We start from the raw sequence: 16,944 nt of genomic DNA, 5'->3' as shown, positions 1-16,944 counted from the left end.
AGAAAACAGAAAACATTTAGAGAACATAAGGAAGCGACAGTGAAAATGTGTGGATAGTTTTGAAGTCACACATGTATATGGCTTTCAACACATTATAAATAGATGACATGTATAGTTAATTTAGATTTTATTAAATAAATAGTAGACAAAAAGAAATATATAGATTAAAAAAAGAAACATGTAGGGTTCAAAGCTAAGTTTGCTCAATTAATAGAAAATATCAAATCAATAATTAAAATATCAAAACTTGACAAATATTATTTAATATTTGTGGTTTAAACTCCTTTCCCTTCTATCTTCAACCTTCTCCTTATTTATTTTTGTTATAGTCAAATATAATTATATTTCAACTAAATGGGTAGGAATAATTTTCTAATATAAATTGAATAATTTTTTAATAGAAAATCAGATATTAAACAGATATCAAATTCTAAATAAACTATAACATTTCTCTTAGACATAATTAACTCAAAATACTAACTGTTCTAGAAATAAAGTAAAATAATCTATGTATAAATATATATAAAGTTAGCAAAATTAATCTCTATAAATAATATAAAATATATTATTAATAATGATATTAGTATTCACTATTTAAATAAGCAAGCTAAAAATTATAAATTATTTTTTTAAAAAAAAATATATGGATAAATATATATCCAACATCCTTATCATGAAAAGCTTGCTGCAACCAACAATGTTTGATTGATAAAAGAAGACGAATAATACTGAGCAAAATAAGCAAGCTGAATGGAGTCGCATTCTAACCCAAAAGTTTTATATAAAGTGCAGATAAGGCTTTGCATCTTATTGTCCTAAAACCTAATCAATTGATTATATGTTAACGAGAGGGCTTCCCCTCCTTTATAAATTCCCCTCTCCCATCCATATCTCTCCGCAGTCCCCCTCCATTCCACAAATTAACCTCCTTCCCCACGCTAGCTACACTTTAATTCCCAATTAGCTTCCACTTTGATGGGGGGGTCTTCTATTCCGCCTACAGCGGGAGCTGGACTTGAGGAAGCAGAGCCTACGCAATCACCTCTACTTCAACTTTCTTCCAACCCGTTAGCTGCTACAGCGGTTGGCGCCATCGTAGCTCTCGCCTCTCCCCGCCTCTCGACCAACGGTGCCGAGGAGGACATCCCAATCCACATCTTGGTTTTCTCCATCATCGGCATCTTCTGCTTTTGCTCCTCTCGGGCCGCTCCGACCTTCCTCTCCAACCATCCCGTGATAGCCCAATGCTATGAGCTCATCGGCGTCCTATCCGTCGGTTTCTTTCTCTCCTCCCTCGTCACCATCGTCGTCCTTCCTCGCCACAGTTGGGTCGCATACACGTCCGGCCTTCTCGCCATGCTTCCCCTCTTGCACAAGCCAGGCCAACTACTGTACCGTTGGCTCTCACACAGTCTGGACTCCATCTACCAACTTCTAATTCGGCGCTTCTTTCCCGCCAAGGTGACAGAATCTGACATTCCGTAAGTTTACTGGTTCTACGATCGACGCACGAGTGTTGTTCCAAGTCGTATCTTTCTTGTTACCGATCCTTCCGAGGAGTAGGGTGATTACATTTTCTTTTCTCGGGATTTACTCGTAGTGTTAGTGTGCAGTGTTACCAAATACTTGTCTGTGAAGTTAATAATTAGTACAATTTGGTATGAAACTTGTAATTCTACTCGATATCGATAAATAACCTCTTGCCGGACAGGCATTATTTCGGTGTATTATGCTTCACAAATTATCTGCCTATGGATATTTTCTTCGGAACATTTTGCTCTGCTTTGAACTTGAAGATATTAAAATTAACAAAATTGAGGGATTCATAGAGGAAAAGAATATGAATTCATTATGTTCTTGCGTACGGAGGTATTTGCTATTAGGATTGGGTTAAGAAACATTGTTGTATTCACTAGTAAATGATCTCTATTTATAATCCTGTTCTGTCCCATCAGGAATTTTTCAACTAGGCTTGGTGGCATCTTTGTTGTCCTGCTGTAATCTTTCAATTCTAGTTCTCCCTGTGGAAACAGGGATCGTTATCTTCAGAAAGTTTTCATTAGAATCGATTTGAATTTCTTTGTCTTTCCCTGTTATTACTTATGCAGGATAATAAAGAACTGATCTGAGCTCAAATTTTGCAGTAGTCATTGGTGGTCTTTGACAGTGAAAATGAAAGAATAAAGAACTACAAACAGAGGACAGCAACTTCTCATCATTTAAAGATGCTGTGGCACTCTTATTGGATTATATATCATCTCTCCAAGGTGAAAAAATATTGCTTCCTCCTAGATTCTTGAAAGGCATAGCACTTTTTTTTTTCCTTTCGTCAGAGCCAATATATCATGACATCTTGCTAATTCTTGCGACTATAACTTTTCTCATACATGCTAGATTCTTTAAAATGAAGCTCATAAACTGAAAAGCTAGGAGAAATTCCTCTGGAGATTCATTCATTAATTTGGCCAGCCTTACATAATCATAAGCTGACTGTTGGTATTGCTGACTTATCCAGAAAAGCATCTATATAATAGTACTCACAGGAGAAGAACTGTTGGTTTTGCTGACCTCCTAATAAATGCATGTTCTGTTCGTCAATCCATACCATGATATTTGTATAAATGCAATGCTAACCTTGATGCTCCTGATTCTAATGGTATCAGTTTCTTACTTGTTTCTGATTTTGTAGCTGCTACAGATAATGCATCTTCACTAATTTTGGTCAAGTGTAATATTATGATTGAAATACTTAAATACATAATATAACTGATGAGGTTTTAGGACAATAAGATGCAAAGTCTTATCTGCACTTAACAAAACTTTTGGGGTAAAATGCAATTATCCATTTTTACTATTACAGGTTAGAGGGACTCCATTCAGCTTGCTTATTTTTCTCAGTACTATTTATCTCCTTTATCTATCAAACATTGTTGGTTACAGCAAGATTTTCCTGATATTTGAACTTAAATGTTATTTAGATGCCACTCTTTTTGTTAAAATTCTACCTTTTTTTTTGTCAGATCATGTTTTTTTTTTCCAATTCTCTGTTTTCTTGCTTTCTGTTCATTTTACAGCAATGATCTCCTTGTGCATAGAAGCTTTTTTTGAGCTGCCGAACACTATTGCTTCCTTCTTGGATCTTAATTGACCTAAAAAAATTACTCTGTTGTCTAAGCTAATTAATCACAATATCTTGTTGTGTGGTAAGCTTATCTCTTTTCATAAATGTTTGTCTGTCTAAACAACTGCGAAATCATAAACTGCGTGTTAAATTTTCTGGCCTCTCCAGAAAATCAACTTCTAAAGTTTTACTTGCTTGAGATGTACTTTTAACTGGGTAATACTAAGCTGGTTTTCCCCTCCTAAGAAAACACAAATTCTACTTTTTAAGAAATAGGCCTTTCTGTAGCCATGCAGAGCCGAGCTCCTGATCGTGATGTTAAGATCTATTACTCGTTTCTGATTTTGAATTACTCCCTCGTTTTGTTATTATGTGATTGAACTGATAATCCATAGAAGCTAACTGATGGTTTTCAGGAGAATAAGATTCCAGCAGTTCAGCTGTACTTAATTGAACTTGGTTACCTTTTGCAGTTCATCTTTCAGGACGATTGATTTATTTCATCGGAATTAGTACCAAAGTATCAGACACTTGTTATTAGTTCCATTTAGTCCTTTATATGGGAAGGTTTTGTGTTGAATGCTCTCTATACTACGTATCTCTTGTATTTTCATTTTACTTCATGTGGTTATCAAGTCTACAATTCTTGCTATTCCTACTTATGCTATGTGTATACTGTGGTACCTCTCAGGGTGATTGACAAAGTGTTAGGGTGGCTAGAGCTTTCCTATGGGGTAAAGGCAAGGATGCCAAGTGGATTCATCTTATTGGATGGGATAAGTGTTGTTGGGAGCGTGAGGCTAGTAGGCTAAGTTTAAGGCAGCTTCGAGATGCCAGAATTGCTCTTATTGGTTCTCATGCCTTTGATTTACTGCAACCAAGGATAAAAATTGGGTTAAGCTCATTATCTGTAAGTATGAGAGAGCTAAGCTGTGGAGGAGGCTGCGGGGGAGGGCTAGTAAGTCTGTCATTTTTCATAGTATGGTTGTGCGTTGCAATCTATCAGATTGGGCCTCATTAAGTCTGTAGGAGATGGGAAGAATACGAGTATTTTAGATGATCCTTGGATTTCTAATATTCTCGTATCTACGTGGCTTACGTTTGTTAATATGAACCTTAGATTGCATGATAAGAAAGTGTGTTGGTTAATCACAAACCAACAGTGGGATAAGAGGAAAACCCTCAGGTGTTTTGGGCCGATCCTTGGCAATATCATTATGACTAAGTAGATACCTAAGTTTGAGGTCAATAATACTTGGGTTTGGGGCCCAAATCCCATGGGCAAACCGACCTCAGCATTTATAACTAAGTATATGAAAGAGGCTAGGGCTAAACCGGTGACTACTAGGTGTGACTAGAAAATTCTATGGAAGATGCCGATTACTTCGACAATTAAAATGTTTTTATGGAAAGTCTTATGGAATAGATTGCCGATTAATGCTAGACTCCATGAGCTTTCATTGAGGCCTAGCAAACTCTGCCAACTGTGTTGGTAGCAAGATGAAACTGAGAAACACTTGCTGGTGGAGTGTGTGCTAGAGCTAAAGGCCAATGGTAGGCCTTGGAATAACAATTGGGTTTGACTTTCAGGGCAAGCAATGACTGGATGGAAGGAAGTTGGATAAAGGAAGGAGATAGTATGACAAAAGATGCTGTGGCGTATGTGAAATGTTTGGTTGCTTGTGGCATGTGGAGTATTTGGAAGGCCCGCAATGAAGAGCTGTTCCAGCGGAAAAAGAGTACAAATAGGCAACTTATGTTCAGAACACTAGCCCTTGCATTGGAGACTATGCAACAAGAAAGAGTCACCAACAAGCCTATTAGTGTTATTAGTGAACCAAAAAGATGGAGGCCACCACCGAGAGGGAGGGTTAAACTCAATTTGGATGGATTCGTCCTTAAACAAGATAGATCTTCTGGATTAGGTTATGTCTTCAGAGACTCAAGAGAGGTTGCTGTTCTAGCCGGGGCCCTGGGTGGGAATGCTGAAGACCCACTGGAAGCAGAAGCGCTAAAGGCTGCCCTTATTCAAGCAAGGAAAGATAATCTATTTGAGTTCCTTATGAAATTGACATGCAAAGGCTAATCAACATTCTTCAATCCAGGAAGGATTATCCATGGCAATGGCGACATACCTTTTTTGGATATTTTTTTTTATCTTTTACTTGTTTTAAAAATTATTTTTTTCTCCCACTGTTATCGGGAGGCCAACCTAGTAGCTGATAGGTTAGCTAATCAAGGGAGAAATCCTTTTCGGTGGTCTAATTTAACACTCAGCCAAATGATATTTCTAGTCTACTGTATAGGGATGCTTTAGGTATCTCGCTGGATACCTGATAGCACTTTGGCCCTCTTTTATAGTAATGAATATATAAATATATATTTGTTGCAAAAAAATAAAAAAATCATAAGCATATAATATAACAGTGAAAATAACAGTTAATATCAATCCTCGTGTTCATATGGGATTCGAATCTGCGACCTATGTCGTAGGTTAGTAACTACTGGACTAGAATAGTAGCCTGACTCTTATTTCTATATATGTTGTTTGATCCTACATGGATCCTACCCGCATTCTTTAAAGATCCAATCCCTCGAGCACCATGGGATAGCAAAATTTGCGAAATGTATCCTATAGAGTGAGAAGGATTATTCCTCACGAAATTTATGGCCGGCCTCGAGCCTCCAGTGTTAATGTGATCAAAGTTAATGGAAAAGATATCTCCCGTCGGCTTCTCCCGAAGAACTTGCAACCTCCATTCTCTCTTCCTCCCCGACTCCAATTCTCACCATCATCACCACCACCACAACAGCCCACCTCTCAAACCCTCCTTCCTCGAGGTCTCCCCTTCCCTCTCCATCGACAACACCGTCCTTTTTGAGGAAGGGAAAGATCCAGAAGAAGAAGAAGAGGAGGAGGAGTTGGAGATGAGTTCGCCTTCTCAGGATCGATTCCTCCTCGGGAGACGCCTCTGTTCCTCGCGAGGGGGCTCGGGATTGACCGCGTGGCGTCGGGGTTGTTGCTGACTACCGGATCTGATGGTACCGGGGGCGGCGGTCGAGAAACGTGCGGCCTTGTGACCGGTGGTGATGATGGAGGAGAACAGTCCTACGTTGGTGGTTACTATAAGAGGATGATGGAGGACGATCCGAGCAACGCAGTGCTTCTGAGGAATTATGCGAAATTTCTCTACCAGGTGAGGATATATTAATCCCTATTTTATTGTCATTAATTTTATCACAATTATCTGCTAGAGTAGTTGATAGGATTCGAACGACTTCTATTATGATAGGCTATGTGAAATTTTGTGATCGTTTTGTGGATACTTATAGTTGTCCATGCTCTGTCCTTTTGAGATAGATTTTGTCATGTTTGATCTTTAGTTTCATTACTTGTATGGTTTTGTTTCTGAATAATTGAATGTGATCAGTCTTGTGGGGAAAATTAGGAAAAAAGAAAAGAAAAGAAAGGGGAAATGGAAACAAAAGATCAGCAAGAGCAATGATAATACGAGGGGTTCTGGTTAGTACCTAAAACAAGAGAATTCAGGAAGTATAGGAATATTGCAGAAATTAGGGAATTCTCATCCCTCTTCTTTATTCCTGTCTTTGTTGAAAAAGAATGACTACAATTGTGATTGTATTTCTTCTGATAACAGTAACAACAACTTAGATCTCATTTGGTTCGTGTATAAGATTTTTTTAAAAAATAATTTTATACACATCTTGAATATAAATTAGATATATCTATAACTTTATTCATGTTTTATTATTTAGTTGTAATAGATAATAATTACCTTGAATAAGTTTATTTATGAATTTGTATTTGTTTACTAAACTATGAATAAGTATATGAAATATAATATAAATCTTGTTTAGACAACGTGCATATCCTGTCTGGTTCTATGTAGCAGTTGAGAATTCAAAGTCCATACCCAGTTCTACTAGCTGATAGACTAATGTGCTTTCATTTCTTGCAATTCTTCTCATGCTTCTATATATTCTACTAGGTCAAGGGAGATGCTCAAAGGTCTGACGAATATTATTCTCGTGCTATACTGGCAGATCCTAGTGATGGAGATATTTTGTCGCAATATGCTAAATTGGTTTGGGAGTTGCACCATGATGAAGATTGTGCTTCTAGCTACTTTGAACGGGCAGTGCAGGTTGCGCCGCAAAACAGGTATATATCTGGTTTTGTGAAAGAGTCATCATGCAGATGTTGTGACACTGGTATTACATTTGATGAAAAGGGGAAATACTCATAAATTTCTGAAGTCTGATATTGTCATGAACTCTGCTACTTGTAGCCATGTTCTTGCATCGTATGCGGAGTTGCGGAGTTTCAATGGGACACAGATGATGGTGACGATGGTGTTGATCAACCTCAACAATTTTTTCGAATTGCCACTTCATCATGGAGCATTGACGTCTGCAACCACTTGATTATATGAGCTACCCGTGCGTCAGTTTGAGCAAACACTGTCTTGCTAAGAAGTTAGCACCTTTAGCTTGTCTAATTTGCATAGAAATATTTGTGGAATAATGTATGTTCCAGCAGGACTGGACGAATGTTTCAATGGAAATCTGAAAGTACTAAATTGTAGCAAGGGTTTGTTACTTCACTTGGAAGAACTTTCAAGCTGCACATTTGTTCCTGTAGAGTTCATCGTGAAACATAATATGATCTTATTATAAGGCAAAAATAAAAGAGGAAATTAAGAGAGCTAAAATTATAGGCATAAGTTTTTCGAGACATACTTCGCCTAGTTTCTGCTGCTGCTTTTCTTTTTCTTTTTTTTGAGGTGCTTATTAGCATCACAGGTGATCGTGCGTAACCAATGTTATCTTCTAGACTTGTATTATTCTTAATGACTCATGGGTGTATCAAAAGAGAATCCATGTACCACAAGCTGAGCAACGTTGGTTTCTTTCCCAAACTTAAAAAGTTTCTTTAATCTGCCAAATGTATGTCTCTCTTTATGTATTTTATTTGCCAAAATTTCTAGGTAAAGTTCAAAAAGATCACTAGTATTAGCTCCATTTAGATTCATGGTTTCAAAGTTAGCTGTCGTGGGAACTATGATCAATTAGTCAATAAAAGAATCAATGACTTTTTAGTTTCTATCATTTAGATTATAATTTAATTTCAATATTTATAACTTAATTCAGATGTTTAGTTAAATTATACTCAAAATAAAAATTATATTTTAATTGAAAAAGTCAAATAAGAGGTGGTGAAAAAGATTTAACAAATAACAAAAATAAATTTGAAAATAGTAAAAATATAAATTATAAATTATAATTTTACTAAAAGATAGGGTGTTATATGTAAATTTATTAAATTATAATTTTATGAAGTGGAAACTAAGTAATGATAAAAAAAAGAGATTTTTATAAATCACACCCTATATTTTGCCTATTTTATAATTCGCACTTCGTCTTTAGAGATTTTATGACGCCACCATCATTTTTTTTATAATTTTTATTTAACACCATAACGTTAATTTAGCTAACTAACATTAACTATGTTATATAGTTTATACGATTCTAGTTCAAAGATGATTAAAATATCCTTAAAAGTTCATAACCTGATCTAAATCCCCATAAAATCATTTTTTTCCAAACTAAACCCTAACCCCACAAAATCTAAAAGAAGCTTCTCTCAACTTTACCTATTTTTCTCCATCTCTCTAGCTCAAACTCTTTTTTTTTCTCTATCTTTCCCCCAAATTTTTTTCATCTCTCCCCCCATCTTTGAGGTCACAAGCAACAAAATCGGCTTGGCATTTAAAGAGCTCTAAGATCTCCATGGCTTGGAGTTTGGAAACTCTAAGATTGGCTTGGCATTAGGTAATGTTCTCCATAGTTTGAGAAAAAACAAGTATGGATGTTCAAGTTATGAATAAAATTAGAGATAAGTACAAGCATAATTTAGGAATGTTATAAATTACATAGTGGATTATAATATAATATTTTCTTTCTGGTATCATTCAATTTGATTATGGTTAAGTTAAATTAACTTAGAGTGTTAAATAAATATTATAAAAAAAATAAGATTACGTTATAAAATTCCTAAAGACAGGTGAGAATTATAAAATATGTAAAATATAAAATATGATTTATAAAAGAAAGAAAACTAAGGCTCGACCGACCTAAGAAAGGAAATATCTCTCCATCTGACTGACCGAATCATAAAATTACGGCTCTCTCGCCTCCGTTTCATCATAAAATATGCAAAATATAGGGTGTCACGTATAAAAGATCCGGATCACCCGCACACCCAGCGCATTATAAATGCTCGCTCCCTCTCCACTTCTTAAAAGCAATCTCTCTCCCCCTCCTTCCCTCCCCTCCCCTTCCCCCCCTCTCTCTCTCTTCTTATCTACGCTAGCTACACTTTTATTCCCAATTAGCTTCCACCTTGATGGAGGGGTCTTCTATTCCCCTTACAGCGGGAGCTGGACTTGAGGAAGCAGAACCTACGCCATCACCTCTACTTCAACTTTCTTCCAACCCATTAGCTGCTACAGCGGTTGGCGCCATCGTAGCTCTCGCCTCTCCCCGCCTCTCGACCAACGGTGCCGAGGAGGACATCCCAATTCACATCTTGGTCTTCTCCATCATCGGCATCTTCTGCTTCTGCACCTCTCGGGCCGCTCCGACCTTCCTCTCCAACCATCCCGTGATAGCCCGATGCTATGAGCTCATCGGCGTCCTATCCGTCGGTTTCTTTCTCTCCTCCCTCGTCTCCATCGTCGTCCTTCCTCACCACACTTGGGTCGCATACACGTCCGGCCTTCTCGCCATGCTTCCCCTGTTGCACAATCCAGGCCAACTACTGTACCGTTGGCTCTCATACAGTCTGGTCTCCATCTACCAACTTCTAATTCGGCGCTTCTTTCCCGCCGAGGAGACAGAATCTGACATTGTGTGAGTTCACTGGTTCTACGATCGACGCACGAGTGTTGTTCCAAGTCGTATCGATTTCTTGTTACAGATCCTTCCGAGGAGTAGGGTGATTACATTTTCTTTTCTCGGGATTTACTCGTAGTGTTAGTGTGCAGTGTTACCCAATACTTGTCTGTGAAGTTAATAATTATTACAATTTGGTGTGAAACTTGTAATTCTACTCGATATCGATAAATAACATCTTGCCGGACAGGCATTATTTCGGTGTATTATGCTTCAAAAATTATCTGCCTATTCTTCGGAACATTTTGCTCTGCTTTGAACTTGAAGATATTAAAATTAACAAAATTGAAGGATTCATAGAGGGAAAGAATATGAATTCATTATGTTCTTGCATACGGATGTATTTGATATTAGGATTGGGTTAAGAAACATTGTTGTATTCACTAGTAAATGATCTCTATTTGTAATCCTGTTCTGTCCCATCAGGAATTTTTCTCCTAGGCTATGTGGCATCTTTGTTGTCCTGCTGTAATCTTTCAATTCTAGTTCTCCCTGTGGAAACAGGGATTGTTCTCTTCAGAAAGTTTTCATTCGAATCGATTTGAGTTTCTTAGTCTTTCCCTGTTATTACTTATGCAGGACAATATAGAACTGATCTGAGCTCAAATTTTGCAATAGTCATTGGTGGTCTTTGACAATGAAAAAGAAAGAATAAAGAACTACAAACAGAGGACAGCAACTTCTCATCATTATATAGATGCTGCAGCACTCTTATTGGATTATATATCATCTCTCCAAGGTGAAAGTATATTGTTTCCTCCTAGATTCTTGAAAGGTGACACTTTCTTTTCCCTTTCATCAGAGCCAATATATCATGACGTCTTGCTAATTCTTGGGACTATAACTTTTCTCATACATGCTAGATTCTTTAAAATGAAGCTCATAAACTGAAAAGCTAGGAGAAATTCCTCTGGAGATTCATTCATTAATTTGGCCAGCCTTACATAATCATAAACTGACTGTTGGTATTGCTGACTTATCCAGAAAAGCATCTATATAATAGTACTCACAGGAGAAGAACTGTTGGTTTTGCTGACCTCCTAATAAATGCATGTTCTGTTCGTCAATCCATACCATGATATTTGTATAAATGCAATGCTAACCTTGATGCTCCTGATTCTAATGGTATCAGTCTCTTACTTGTTTCTGATTTTGTAGCTGCTACAGATAATGCATCTTCACTAATTTTGGTCAAGTGTAATATTATGATTGAAATACTTAAATACATAATATAACTGATGAGGTTTTAGGACAATAAGATGCAAAGTCTTATCTGCACTTAATAAAACTTTTGGGGTAAAATGCAATTATCCATTTTTTCTATTACAGGTTAGAGGGACTCCATTCAGCTTGCTTATTTTTCTCAGTACTATTTATCTCCTTTATCTATCAAACATTGTTGGTTACAGCAAGATTTTCCTGATATTTGAACTTAAATGTTATTTAGATGCCACTTTTTTTGTTAAAATTCTACCCTTTTTTTGTCAGATCATGTTTTTTTTTTTTTCCAATTCTCTGTTTTCTTGCTTTCTGTTCATTTTACAGCAATGATCTCCTTGTGCATAGAAGCTTTTTTTGAGCTGCCGAACACTATTGCTTCCTTCTTGGATCTTAATTGACCTAAAAAAATTACTCTGTTGTCTAAGCTAATTAATCACAATATCTTGTTGTGTGGTAAGCTTATCTCTTTTCATAAATACTTGATATCGATAAATAAAGATATTATTTATCGATATCAAGTAGAATTACAAGTTTCACAGCAAATTGTACTAATTATTAACTTCACAGGCAAGTGTTGGGTAACACTGCACACTAACACTATGAGTAAATCCCGAGAAAAGAAAATGTAATCACCCTACTCCTCGGAAGGATCTGTAAAAAGAAATTGATACGACTTGGAACAACACTCGTGCGTCGATAGTAGAACCAGTGAACTTACACAATGTCAAATTCTGTCTCCTTGGCGGGAAAGAAGCGCCGAATTAGAAGTTGGTAGTTGGAGACCAGACTGTGTGAGAGCCAACGGTACAGTAGTTGGCCTGGCTTGTGCAACAGGGGAAGCATGGCGAGAAGGCCGGACGTGTATGCGACCCAAGTGTGGCGAGGAAGGACGACGATGGAGACGAGGGAGGAGAGAAAGAAACCGACGGATAGGACGCCGATGAGCTCATAGCATCGGGCTATCACGGGATGGTTGGAGAGGAAGGTCGGAGCGGCCCGAGAGGTGCAGAAGCAGAAGATGCCGATGATGGAGAAGACCAAGATGTCCTCCTCGGCACCATTGGTCGAGAGGCGGGGGGAGGCGAGAGCTACGATGGCGCCAACTGCTGTAGCGGCTAATGGGTTGGAAGAAAGTTGAAGTAGAGGTGATCGTGTAGGCTCTGCTTCTTCAAGTCCAACTCCCGCTGTAAGGGGAATAGAACTCTCTGGTGCCATTTGGTTAGTCGTTAGGGGGGTGGGGGGCGGGGGGTGTGGAAGCTTATATAGGCGGGGGGTGTGGAAGCTTATATAGGAAATATGCGCGTCGAGTTATGTATTCTGATATTCTCATTATAAAAGTTAAAAGTTGTAACCTATTATTCGCATATATTGTCGGATGGCTTTATTAAAGTTACAAACACCGAGACTCATTATTTTCGTTCTTCCTTGTACTCCTCTTATTTCTTGTGCTCCATTTCAGATTTGAACACCAAAAGAAAGGAGTGTAGAAAAACAGAAGAGGGGATGATGCTGAGAATTTGGTCTAGCCACTGTCTACTGCATCTCTTATTTATTCATTCCAGTAGGAAAATCAGATACGTTGTAGTTGTTGTCATTCTGCCTATTTCCTTGGCATTTCTAGAAGAGAATTTATCTCCAGGTGAGCATCCTCGTATCCAACTTTCTACAATGATAACGAGTTCTTCAAATAAGAGCAGCAGTTGTCCAAATAGTAGCTATCCAATCCCAGCTATATTTCGCTGCCACAATTTGCTGTTCCTTGTCGACAAAATGATCATTTTAACTGGTCTTTTGTCCAGTTAGGCATAAAATAAAATGTTTCCTTTTTATTGGTAGATATGGATGTTGGAACTCGGATAGTCGTTGGATTGTGACAGATGGGCTCCCTCTAAGTACCAGAGTCTCAAACTAACTCTAAGATGCTTCCCAACCCCATCCCTCACACCAACTCCAAAGATCAAGCCCTTTCCCTCCTTGGGAGATGCACTCACCTCGCCCATCTCAAGCAGCTCCAGTCCCGCCTCATCACCTCCGGCCACGGCCAGTCCCAATTCGTCTCTTTCAAACTCGTCCGCTTCTGCTCCCTCGTCCTCGCCGACCTCCGCTACGCCCGCTCCATCTTTGACAGCCTCGCGGCGCCCAATGTCTTCCTCTACACCGCCATGCTCACCGCCTATTCGTCAATTTGCGACGCCGGCTCTGTTGTCGATCTCTTCAATCGCATGCTGCGACGCGGCCACCCTCGGCCTAATGAGTTCATTTATCCTCTTGTTCTGAGAGCTTTGTTCCCCTCCCATGACGCGGGTCTAAACTTGATGAAATTGGTCCATACCCATGTTGTCAAAAGTGGATTTGAGGGGTATAATGTGGTGCAGACGTCACTTCTTGATGTGTACGCAAGGTTTGCTGATCTTCATACTGCACGTTTGCTGTTTGATGGATTGAGTGAGAGAAATGTGGTGTCTCGGACGGCGATGATTTCTGGTTATGCACGGGTGGGTAAGATGGCAAATGCGATGTCTTTATTTGAGGAAATGCATGAGAGGGATGTGCCTTCGTGGAATGCGGTGGTCGCAGGTTGCGCACAGAATGGACTGTTTTCTGATGTGGTTTCACTTTTCCAGAGGATGGTTGTTGAGGGAGCAAGGCCTAATCAGACTACGGTCTCTTGCGTGCTCTCAGCTTGCGGGCACCTTGGAATGCTTCGGCTGGGGAAATTAGTACATGGTTACATCTACAGGAACCGTATTGGTTTTAATTCATTCGTTTTGAATGGGTTGATTGATATGTATGGAAAATGTGGTAACTTGAAGGAAGCAAGATGGATATTCAATGTTTTGTCTGACAGGAGCCTGACAACCTGGAATTCTATGATCAATTGTCTTGCGCTTCATGGGCACAGCGAGAGTGCAATAGTATCCTTCCATGAGATGAAGCTTCAAGGGGTTAAACCTGACGAAGTTACTTTTGTGGGGCTACTAAATGCATGCACCCATGGAGGATTCATTGATGAAGGCCTCAGTTATTTTGAGTCAATGAGTCGTGACTACCAGATTGAGCCAGAGATTGAGCATTATGGCTGTGTCATAGACCTTCTTGGTCGGGCTGGACGCTTTGAAGATGCAATGAAGATTGTCAAGAATATGAGAATAGAACCTGATGAGGTCGTGTGGGGATCTTTGCTCAATGGTTGTAGGATTTATCGGGTAACAGAGCTAGCAGAATTCGCTGTTAGAAAGTTGTTGGAGATTGATCCAAATAATACTGATTATGGTGTAATGTTGGCAAACCTGTATAGTGAATGTGGCATGTGGGAAGAGATGGGAAAGGTGAGAAAGGTTATGAAGAAGATGGGAGGGAAGAAATTACCTGGTTGCAGTTGGATTGAGGTGGATAACAAGACTCACCAGTTTTATTCTGGTAATAAACTCCACCCAGTATCAGACGAGATTTATAAGGTCCTGGAAGAGTTAGCTGGACAATGGAAGCATGAGCAGATATCATAGACAAGATCTGTTGGGTTGTACTTGTTGGCTGGATTGGTGGATGCTTGACAGAGGTGAAACTAAACAAGCTTACATATATCTTTTTTATGTCCATACGATAGAGAATGTTGAACGTGGTTAATGTGCTTGGTCTTGATTTCAAGCTATAATTTGGCATGATATGCTTCAAGTGATTTCATCTAGATCTTGATTACAGAGTGAGCTGAAGAATATTGAACACTGCTGGTGATGCTGCTCTATCTATCAGTGCAACCACAGATATGTCTGTCCTGAGCAATATATATATACATTGTTCTCCTTCCAATAGCTACTGTTGAATGGTCTACGTCTATGTTGGCCAATTGATTGTTCTAGAATATCATAATTCTAACTGATAAATCAATTAAAAGATCTCAGATTTGCCCCCATTAATATTTTACGCCACTCAATTTCTAATTCTCTTGGCAGGTCCTAATTCTTTACCTTCATTGATGAGCTGGTGTGCTTTCAGATTTGGTGAAAATGGTAAATTCTCAGGCCACATACTAATGTTTTTTTTCACACTTATCAGTAATATTGCTGATGCAAACATAAATACACGTCTACTTCTGTATAGGTAGTTTTTCCACTTACAATATTTCGTTCATCAAGAAGAAGAAAGAGCAAATTTGTCGATATGTGCTCATGGATATTCTTCTGATTGTGAGCAGAGGTCAAAAGTATTTACTACAACAAAAAGTTCTGCCAGAGTAGGTTGATCCGCTCTTTGTCGATAGTAGTGAAACTATCATACTCTTGATTGAAGCATGTAATGCATAAGAATTCCAACTGTGCACCTGTATTCTTGATCTATTTGAGAAACACACCTTGTTGATTTAGTTCCTAAAACCTTCCATCTTATCCTTAGAATTGTTGTTTACTGATTCATAAGCCTCAATAACCTATTGCAAGGACTTTTGCCTATGTTAGGTATTCCTATTTTTCTTACTGGTTATATTCTGTTTGAGAGTTCAAGGCTAGATTAGTCAATGCTACTGTAAATTAGTGTTCGATAAATTGTTCATCCTAGAAGATATTGTAGGAGATGCATTCAATGACAATTCCGTCACAGTTTTATTTACAGTCTAAACTATGATCATCATCAAAATGTCGACTAATTGTTATTTTATAACATTATTTATAAGTAAGCCAGCCTCATATAGTGTTATTTACTCATTATTATTCTACATGTCTATGGAATCTTCATTCTTTTGAGAAGCTGTCTAGTGAATTTTCCTATAGTCTATTGCCAATACTTTGCGGTCATTTGAAATGTTCATATTATCATCTAGATTGCTATACCCCTTTTCTGGTCTCTAAATGAATATGGATTAAATGTGAAAAGATCTACTTGCTTTGTCCAAAGTACTCGGTGGTAGTAGTTATCTATTCTTCAAAGATGAAGATCACTCATATTTACTTATTTTCTAGACTTCTTGAATGTCTAGGAAAAATCTCTGGGAGTTGCTCGTGTTTCTTGAGCCAAAACTACAAAATGCAATCCTCCAACTCTTCTTTTTAGTTTGTCTGTCGATTATGAACATTAATTTCTACATCCATAAATTTTTAGATGCAACCGTAGACTCTGCTGCGTAAAGGAAGAGGCAAAGAGCTCAGACCAACACTACTTGCTTGCAGATGTAAAAGGTTTGTAAGATCTACAAATCTATCTATAAGTGTCATTCAAGCCGAGTTCGAGCAAGCTAAGATTGAGCTGATTTGAGTCGAGCTTGAGCTACGAGTTTGGATTTGAGGGCTCCTGTTCTTTTGCAGAATTAAAAAAATTGAAATTGAAATAAATAAGAATTTATTCTTATTTTGAAATAAAAAATATTTTAATTCTAATTTAGTGTTTAGTTGTAAAAAAATGAATAAGTGGTGGAACAAAAATATAGGGCTAAGATAGGTTTTTTCTTGTGATAGTTAGAAAAAGGAATACAAATTATCAAATTGATCTTTGATTTTCTTTTCTTAGTTGAATGTCAATATACATTTATTTTCTTGTTGAGAAAGATTGGAGCATATTTAAAACTAAATATAAATTATAATTTTATTTTATAAGTATAATATTATATTCTTATAGTTATTTTTACAATTCTCGGA

General features: G+C 37.9%; 2 protein-coding genes across 9 annotated transcripts; both read left to right on the top strand.

Annotated features, from left to right (window-relative positions):
* The first annotated feature begins 848 nt into the window (after positions 1-848).
* On the top strand, positions 849-7,755 carry LOC140762117 (uncharacterized). 5 transcript variants are annotated; one of them, XR_012104701.1, is made up of 5 exons: positions 849-1,461; positions 2,145-2,267; positions 3,813-6,318; positions 7,132-7,304; positions 7,432-7,755. XR_012104701.1 is itself a non-coding variant. In XM_073099735.1 (4 exons), the coding sequence occupies exons 1-4, from the start codon at positions 976-978 to the stop codon at positions 7,482-7,484; spliced, it is 777 nt and encodes a 258-aa protein (XP_072955836.1). In that variant the 5' UTR covers positions 849-975; the 3' UTR covers positions 7,485-7,755. The 5 variants fall into 5 exon arrangements, 2 of the variants coding, with proteins under 2 accessions (XP_072955836.1, XP_072955835.1); XR_012104702.1 differs by having other exon boundaries at positions 849-1,481; positions 4,712-6,318; XR_012104703.1 differs by having other exon boundaries at positions 849-1,481; positions 7,187-7,304.
* Positions 7,756-12,792: 5,037 nt separating this feature from the next.
* LOC140761875 (pentatricopeptide repeat-containing protein At1g33350) lies at positions 12,793-16,537 on the top strand. Of its 4 annotated transcripts, XM_073099391.1 has the most exons (5): positions 12,793-12,956; positions 13,154-14,876; positions 15,020-15,085; positions 15,271-15,327; positions 15,419-15,910. In XM_073099391.1, exon 2 carries the CDS (start codon positions 13,237-13,239, stop codon positions 14,821-14,823), a length of 1,587 nt encoding a protein of 528 aa, XP_072955492.1. In that variant the 5' UTR covers positions 12,793-12,956; positions 13,154-13,236; the 3' UTR covers positions 14,824-14,876; positions 15,020-15,085; positions 15,271-15,327; positions 15,419-15,910. The 4 variants fall into 4 exon arrangements, with proteins under 4 accessions (XP_072955492.1, XP_072955493.1, XP_072955491.1 ...); XM_073099392.1 differs by lacking the exon at positions 15,020-15,085 and having other exon boundaries at positions 15,419-15,909; XM_073099390.1 differs by adding an exon at positions 16,412-16,537 and having other exon boundaries at positions 12,794-12,956; positions 13,154-15,327; positions 15,419-15,551.
* The last annotated feature ends 407 nt before the right edge of the window (positions 16,538-16,944 follow it).

The sequence above is a fragment of the Typha angustifolia genome, chromosome 7 (assembly GCF_048772165.1).
Source record: "Typha angustifolia cultivar Huaian chromosome 7, ASM4877216v1, whole genome shotgun sequence".
In the NCBI taxonomy this organism is placed as follows: Eukaryota; Viridiplantae; Streptophyta; class Magnoliopsida; order Poales; family Typhaceae; genus Typha; species Typha angustifolia.
The sequence above is the reverse complement of the archived record's forward strand: the minus strand, read 5'-3'. Positions and strand labels throughout refer to the sequence as shown.

Excerpts from the sequence above, each read along its gene's own strand:
- LOC140762117 (XM_073099734.1), top strand. The coding sequence starts at position 976 with ATGGGGGGGTCTTCTATTCCGCCTACAGCGGGAGCTGGACTTGAGGAA. Across the intron at positions 1,462-2,147 it reads GGCGCTTCTTTCCCGCCAAG|TCATTGGTGGTCTTTGACAG; the intron begins GTGACAGAATCT and ends ATTTTGCAGTAG. Across the intron at positions 2,268-7,131 it reads TTATATATCATCTCTCCAAG|GTCAAGGGAGATGCTCAAAG; the intron begins GTGAAAAAATAT and ends ATATTCTACTAG.
- LOC140761875 (XM_073099390.1), top strand. The coding sequence starts at position 13,237 with ATGCTTCCCAACCCCATCCCTCACACCAACTCCAAAGATCAAGCCCTT.